The sequence below is a fragment of the Eretmochelys imbricata genome, chromosome 1, assembly GCF_965152235.1.
Source record: "Eretmochelys imbricata isolate rEreImb1 chromosome 1, rEreImb1.hap1, whole genome shotgun sequence".
In the NCBI taxonomy this organism is placed as follows: Eukaryota; Metazoa; Chordata; order Testudines; family Cheloniidae; genus Eretmochelys; species Eretmochelys imbricata.
In genome coordinates this window covers 11,713,811-11,722,177 of record NC_135572.1, presented here as the reverse complement: position 1 = coordinate 11,722,177, position 8,367 = coordinate 11,713,811, and the positions used below count along the sequence as shown (strand labels likewise).

General features: G+C 42.2%; 1 protein-coding gene across 1 annotated transcript; it reads left to right on the top strand.

The window, feature by feature from the left end:
- The first annotated feature begins 924 nt into the window (after positions 1-924).
- Positions 925-1,884, top strand: LOC144279994 (olfactory receptor 2AT4-like). The gene is given in 1 exon segment (XM_077841692.1): positions 925-1,884. A coding segment is annotated over 1 exon segment (960 nt).
- Positions 1,885-8,367: the final 6,483 nt, after the last annotated feature.

Below are 8,367 nucleotides of genomic sequence, written 5' to 3'. Positions count from 1 at the left end.
GAATCAGTGACCTGTCCACTTCGTTATTTACCACTCCCCCAATTTTTGCACCATCTGCAGACATTATCAGTGATTATATATTTTCTTCCAGGTTATTGATAAAGATGTTAAATAGCATAGGGCCAAGAACCGACCCCTGTGAGACCTCACTGGAAACAGAGCTGCTCAATGGCAATTTCTCATTTACAGTTACATTTTGAGACCTAAGTTAGTTAGTTTTACATCCATTTAATGTGTGCCAAATTAATATCTTAGCATTCTAGATTGTGAATCAAAATGTTGTGTAGTGCCAAGTCATACGCCTTACAGAAGTCTAAGTATCTAATGTCAACACTACTGTGTTTATCAACCAAACTTGTAATCTTATTAAAAAAAATTAGTTTGACAGGGTCTATTTTCCATAAACCAATCTCCTGTTGCAACAAAGATTGGAAAAAAGCAGGCTGGACAAGTGCTTATATCTGTATGTCCGTCAGGACTACTAAATCGATGATCCGGCAAACAAATCAAATAACATCTCCATCACATCCTGCGACCGATTCCTCTCTCCACCACCTTCACCTGAGTCTTAATTGCATAAAGAGAGCCTGAGCTAGTACACTTGGCCAGATGTACAGATGAGTAACTACATCATCGAGATCCAATGAAACAGATGTATTGTTCATCGCCGTCAACATAGTACTTAAACCATCTCACTCCCTCCCCAGTGGCTTTATATACATATCCTATGGGATGGAAGGCACTCTAAGTTAACTGAAATTGTGTGAGGGGGACTTAGCTACAAGAATATAGCCAATATGTTATTTTACCTACAAAGATCTTCAGCAAAACACACATCATTCATTACCCTACAATCTTTCTTGTAATAATTAGGATGGTTTCCTAACTGTGTTTTTCATTCTAGATGTTTTCAACAATCAGAATATGAATAAATGCAACAGCAATTCTTCCGCTAAAGATTTTTATCTCATTGGATTTCCTGCACTTCAAGATTTCTAGATCCCTCTTTTCCTTGTATTTTTGTTATTCTACCTGCTAATACTAATTGGTAATATCATTATTATAGCTGTAGTTGTGGTCGATCAAACACTTCACAGACCCATGTACTTTTTCCTAGCTAATCTTTCTGCCTTGGATATACTGCTTACAACTACTACCATTCCCAAAATGTTGGCAATGTTTCTGGTCAATGCCAAAACTATTTCTTTTCATGGTTGCTTTCTACAGATGTATTGTTTTCATGGTCTTGCGGTGACTGAATCGCTGCTTCTTGTAGTCATGTCTTACGATCGTTATGAAGCAATTTGTAATCCTTTGCATTATCCAGTTAAAATGACAAAAAGAGTAAACATTCAACTGACAGCATGTGCCTGGGTAACTGCATTGTTAATACCAATACCTGTCGTATTCCAGACCTCTCAGTTAACATTTGGAGACACAACCGTAGTTTACCATTGCTTTTGTGATCACTTGGCAGTTGTGCAAGCAGCTTGTTCAGATTTCAGTGCCTCTTTTCAGACTTTCTTGGGGTTTTCCATTGCCATGACTGTTTCAGTCGTGCCGCTTATGCTTGTCACCCTCTCATATGTTCACATCATTATCTCCATATTCAAGATTAACTCTAAAGGAGGTCGCAGTAAGGCATTTTCTACTTGCACTTCTCATTTGATTGTGGTTGGCACTTACTATTCGTCCATTGCCGTGGCATATATTTCCTACAGAACCGACATGCCTATTGATATCCATGTAATGAGCAATGTTATTTTTGCTATTTTAACTCCTTTGTTAAATCCACTCATTTATACTTTGCGAAACAAGGAAGTAAATTGTGCAGTAAAAAAGATTGTTTTTCTGAAGATTTTTCCTCCTTCTGAAAAACTGTAATCTCATGGGAAAAAATTAGCTCCAACACAGAAGTTTCACTGGGAACCTATACATCATATCATATACATATACCATACCATATACATCATATCAACCCCCTGTAAAGGGGTTAAGTAGGGCTTAAATCAATGGTTTTCAAACTGTGGGTCATGGGTCACGGAAGGTAAGGCACTGGGTCATGGTGGCTCTGGTCTGGAAGTGCTCCCTGGCTAAGGCAGGGTAGTTCGTACCTGTTCTGACACTGCAGTGCACCCCTGAAGTGGCAGGGGGGGCCACATCCGCTTCCTATAGAATGGATAAGTAGGGTTTAAATGGCTTGATATGGCTTCCTCTGCACTGGGGTGATTTTCATCCTATTTATATCAAGTATTTTTGAACATACTAACTTTCCTCTATATGCTGAAAGGGACAAAATAATTTGTTTTATAATTTTTTAGTTTCAGGCTGAACTGGGGGCAGTACTGCACATGCATTGCAAAATCTGCTACAGTGAAAGTGTGGTGTGTACTGGTGCCTTACAACATGTGTACTGTGAACCGTGACTTTATAAAAAGGGTGTCATCATGCATTGTGTTTATTATCTCCCAGTGATTCTGGATCAAATTTGTCCAGTTTAGAAGTGGAAAGAGCTTTTTCTTTTTCTAAATTGCAGCTCTTGGACCTGGGAGATGAAGTGAGATTGTTCTTTCCTTCTTTTGGACAATTACCTGTGAACCTGACCCAACTAAAGTGTATTAGAGGTGTAATTGTGGTATAGCTGGGCTAGGCTTTCCCCATAATATGCAATGTAATTTTAAACTCTGTTTACAATTAAAATATTTTAAAAGTCTAATGATGGGGTTTTATCCATGGTGCAATGGAAAGAAGTTAAAAGGTTGCTCTGAAATAGTTATAAAACTTTTGATCATTTTGAAATATCAACTCATAATATGCATAACAGTAATTAACTTGTATATCCAGCTGCTCATAAGAGCTGCCTATTGACTAACATTTTGCTTAGTCATGGAAGCATTTCCAGCACTAAAACTTCCAGTGAATATACCAAATAAAGGTAAAACTGAAATGTGATTCTTAATCCTTTCCTGTATACATTTCACCAGGTTGAATTGACCATTGTTTTATTGTCTCCATTTAAGAGATTCATACATGTCAGAAGTTATTTTCCTAGTATAGAGTCTAGAAATTACATTATACTGCATACTTCAGAATGAGGGGGAAAGAATGAGAGGAGCTTGAAATGCAGTATGTAGAGCATAATGCTTTTTCACCTCTAGGCAATAGGAAGTGCCATCAGCTCTCTTATTTTATCATATTGTGCAATTCTAACATTTCTGCATGTGAAGGAGTCCTATTCAGCGCAGGTACTCCGCCTCGTGGCTAGGTCAGGGAATTAGTTCTTGCCCCATCTGGCACCCCCTTCCATCAGTTGCTTGCACTGTGGCCCTTCTTTCTTTCTGTGACTCAGGTTATTCCCTCTTCATGACTTGGTCTTCCAGCCACATCACTCTGTAGTCTCCACTTTCCTAGTGGCTGGTAGGGGAACCTGGGTCTGCCCACTATTCCAGGGAACCTATGCCTAGCAACCTAGGTATGCTCAGTGTCAATACTGGTTGCTGCTTCTCTGGGCTTCTTCCTACCCCACCTCTCTATCTCCTTGCCTAACTCTGGGTTTACCACCAGGGTTTCCTCTGCTCTCCATGGCTCCTTCACCCCTCTCAGCATCTTGTCACAGACCCCAAAGTCTTTCTTTCCTCTGGATTTCCTTTTTGACCCTCGCCAATTCCCTTTCTGTCCAGAGAGTGACTGCAGACCTCAACCCTGCAGCTCCTTTCCTGCTCTTACTTCCTGGCTTTATAAACCTCTCCCAACTGGGCTTCATCTGCAATTAGTTCTTATCAATCCTTGGCTCTTCTCCAGATGCAGTAGGTAAAGTTACTGACTTCTGTAGGCCTACATTACTAGCTCAGGGCTTGTGCAGATGGACACCCCATCACACATGTTTACATAAAGTCATATTCAGTAAAATATTTTGGTGGATAAAACTCAAAAGGTTCTTACATTTAATTAAGCATGAACAAGTTTGGATGCTTAGCTGGAGTTTATATAGGCTAGCTTATCCATCTCAGACTAACCATCTGGTGCAATCAGGCGACTCTAAGATTACTGGTAATTTCTGGTTTCTTCCAGGCTGGAAATAGTGAAACAAGATCCTTTTTTATGGTATTTTACTATCTTCTCAGAACAGAAATAAAAAGTACACTTTGTTAAAAATGTACTGTTTCAAAGCTCATTCAAGATTTTAGGGTCAGTTGAGTTTGAGTTGTGGACACAAAGCTTTGGTCCACTCTCTTTTTATTTTTACTGAATCTCCCATCCATGGTTTAAATAAATTCAGCCAGCAGTGTCTGTTGGAGCTGTGCATGCACCTTGTAAGCCTTATACCCTCCTCCCAAGGCCATGAAGGACAGAACACTCCTCACCATCACTTAGCTCCTTCAGTGAGACAGATGTCCAAGAGTAGGACTCTATGTCAGTCAGAATGGACAGCAGGTTATGGAATCCATGTGGACAAAAGTATCTTGAGGACCTCCAATTATCATAAGGTAAGTAACCTCTCTGTCATTTTTGAACATTTGTCCACAGAGATCCTACTGAAGGTTGACTGACTAGCAGTTATTTCTCAATAAGGTGGGTTATAGGACTTCTCTTTGAATAATGACTGGGAGACAACCCTGCCATATTGGGCACCTGATCTAGAAGTTGCCACAATGGAGTAGTGACTGGTAAATGTATGAACAGAGCTCCAAGTAGCTGCCTTACAAATGTCTGAGATAGGCACCCCTCTAAGACATGCTATAGATCGGGGTGGGGAACCTATGGCCCATGGGCCGGATCCAGCCCGTTGCTTAATTTCATCCGGCCTGCACATGGGCGGCGGGTCCCATAGGCTGGGGGTGGCTGTGCCTCCCCAAATAATCAGGCGTGGACCCGCACATGCCCCGTCCTGCCCAGCGCCCCCTCCCCTGCACCCTGTTTACTGCCATGCAGTCTGTGGCTCCTCCAGTCACCCTGTGCTCCAGACTGGGCTGGGGGTCTGTGGGAGTGCTACCCACTCACGCTCGGGGCTGGGGAGACTGTGGCTGTGTGCCACCCACCTTCCCGGTGCTCCAGGGCTGGGGAGGCTGCAGCCACGTGCCGCTCGCCTTCCCGGCACTACAGGGATGGGCCCTTGGACCGCCCACCCTCCCAGTGCTCCTCTGGTGCTGGGAGGCTAGCCTGGGGTGGGGCTCGGAGCCGGTGGCCACAGTATTGTGGGGGACTCAGAGCTCCGGTGCAGGATGGAAGGGGCAGGGCTGGGGGCTTTGGATCAAATCCTTGCTTTTTACTTGTGTGACTTATTTTTTCTCTGGCTAAATGGCCCATGATAGAAAAAAAGGTTCCCCACCCTTGCTATAGATGTTACCTGAGGGACAGGGAGGTGGAATGCAGAGTTGGTATAGGCTGGAATTGAACTGAATATCCTTGCCAGGTAAATTCTAACATATACTAATTAGTTGAAATAACAGCCTTCCCCCAGCCCCCCAAAAAAGAAAGGCAATTATTAAAAGGAGACAAGTACGTTTATAGATTTTCTCAAGCTGGTCCTCGACTCTTGGCCACAGCTTCAAACCTGCAGCTTTTCTCCTGATGGAGAGTATGTAGTGCCAGTAGATGAAGAAGGCCATCTCTCTTTTTTTTTGGAAGTGAGGCCTCTTCTTATATAATCAGCCCTTTGATGGTACTCGTATGAAGACACAGGACCTTAAGAAGGATGGCCGATTAGACTGCTTCTGGTATGGAGTACAGAGGCCAAAATATTAAATGGTTGCTGTCGAGCCCTTCAAACTGTTGCCGGCACCCAGTGCCCAGAGGCAAAACAACAGCAGGGGTTCGTTGCCCGGTGTGCATCACCCAATAAACACAACGGGGTGGAGAAGCATAAAAGTTTATTTGGAATTCCAAAGAAAGGTACAGGGAGAGAAATCTCAAATCCTGCACACCAGAGCAGGTCATTACACACACTTTTATATTCCTTAATGCTACTGCACTACACATCAGCCAATCAAAGTTTTGCACAAATACTCTGCCTTCCTTATATGGGTTACAACAATGTTTATTTCCTGCAACCTCTAACAAGCATTCCTAGCAACTTAAACAACCAGCACATCCTGTCTGGCCTTGTAGCTGTCTCTGCTGTTATCTTTAACTTGGCGTCAGCGAACCTTACACTATGAGGCATTATCTACAACTGCAACATTGTTTTAAGAGCAAAAGAGCTTACTCAAACCAGTCAGGCCTGAGTTCTATTAAGGGGGGTTGAAAAGAAGCCCTTAGGCCTACAGCAGGGGGACTTCCTCAACCCTTATGGCCTTCCATCCCCTTGACTTAACTAGTGGCCATGCCCTGGGGTCTCCAACAAAACAATAAGATGTTTCATCTGTCTTTAAGCTGAAATTATTTCGACTCTCAAAAGGTAAGTCCTCAACCATGGTCTGGACTTCTTTTGGAATTCCAGGCTATTGCAGCCACAATTTCAGTGCATAGTTACTGCTATAGCCCTTGTCCTGGCTGCAGTGTAAGTAGCATCCAGTATTGCCCCACAATGCAGTCTTTGCCATCAATTGGCCTTCTGAGACTACAGCCTTCAACTCATCTTTAATATACTGACTGAGCTATTATTCACCAGCTGTAAGACTCTGTCCCACTAAAGAGAGCTGTATTTGGCCAACGAAGCCTGATAATTTGTTATCCATATCTGAAGACTAGCCAAAGAATATACCCTTTTCCCTAGAAAGTCCATATTTGGAACAGAGGGTCCTTATCCCTAGGCATCAATTTAGGAGGACCAAGCTGCATTTATTTCTCATGAGCAGTTGCTACTACTAAAGACTCAGGGGCTAGGTTTAAAAAGAAATAGCTCAAGCCCTCAGGCAGAGATTGGTATTTGCAGTGTGCTCTCTTTGATGTTGCCTAAATCAACACAGGGTTTGGCCACAAATCTTTAATGGGTTTGAGGATAATCTCATTGATTGGCAAGGCCAATTTGCATTGTGAAACCAGATGTAAAATGGTGCATAATTTGAGACCTTTCTTGAATGACCTCTGTGATGCTAAATGATTGAAATACAACCATGAATATCATTGATATTGCCAATGTTAGACAACTGCAACAGATCTTATACAAAGTATGTCATGTAAGGTGTCAAAGGAAAAGTGCTGATCTGCTAAATAAGATGCTCTTGTCTAAATCCATGTATCGTCACTGTATGTGAAATTATGAATATTGGCTATATAACTGTATCACAATTGTGTTTGTTCCTGGGGTAACACCCAACAAGGTAGTTTACATACAATCTACGCAGCACATTGTGAATGGACTACTCAAGTTTAATGGCCACTTAGCTCTCACAATAGTCCATAGAAGAAACTCATTCCACCCAGATGGCTCTTTCTGTAAATGCCTCAGCGTCCAAGAGGCCTGTCAGGGTTCCTTCCCCACTTTGAACTCTAGGGTACAGATGTGGGGATCAGCATGAAAGACCCCTAAGCTTATTTCTACCAGCGTAGGTTAAAACTTCCCCAAGGCACAAAATCTTTGCCCTTGGATTAGGTAAAATGCTGTCACCACCAAGTGTTTTAGACAAAGAACAGGGAAAGGACCACTTGGAGTGCTAGTCCCCCAAAATATTCCCCCAAGACCTACACCCCCTTTCCTGGGGAAGTCTTGATAATAATATCCTCATCAATTGGTACAGGTGAACACAGACCCAAACCCTTAGATCTTAAGAACAATGGAAAATCAATCAGGTTCTTAAAAGAAGAATTTTATTTAAAGAAAAGGGAAAAAATCACCTCTGTAAAATCAGGATGGTAAATACTTTACAGGGTAATCAAATCCAAAACATAGAGAATCCCTCTAGGCAAAATCTTAAGTTACAAAAAGACACAAAAACAGGAATACACATTCCCTCCAGCACAGTGAATTTCACAAGCCAAAAAACAAAAGAAAATCTAACGCATTTTCTAACTAGATTACTTACTAACTTTACAGGAATTGAAGGGCTTGCATCCTTGATCTGTTCCCAGCAAAGGTATCACACAGACAGACAAAAGCCTTTCCCCCCCTCCAGATTTGAAAGTATCTTGTCTCCTCATTGGTTATTTTGGGTCAGGTGCCAGCCAGGTTACCTTAGCTTCTTAACCCTTTACAGGTGAAAGGATTTTGCCTCTGGCCAGGAGGGAGTTTATAGCACTGTATACAGAAAGGTGGTTACCCTTCCCTTTATATTTATGACAAGGCCAATGGCTTGTTTAAGTAACTTTCCACAGACATGGGCTGTGAGCTTTGTTTGGGACAGTAAAATTCCAAACACATGGCAGAGGATATAAAAAACTCTGGAATATCTCCACGTTCCCTCTTTTCTGCTCTGATTCTCTGGACTA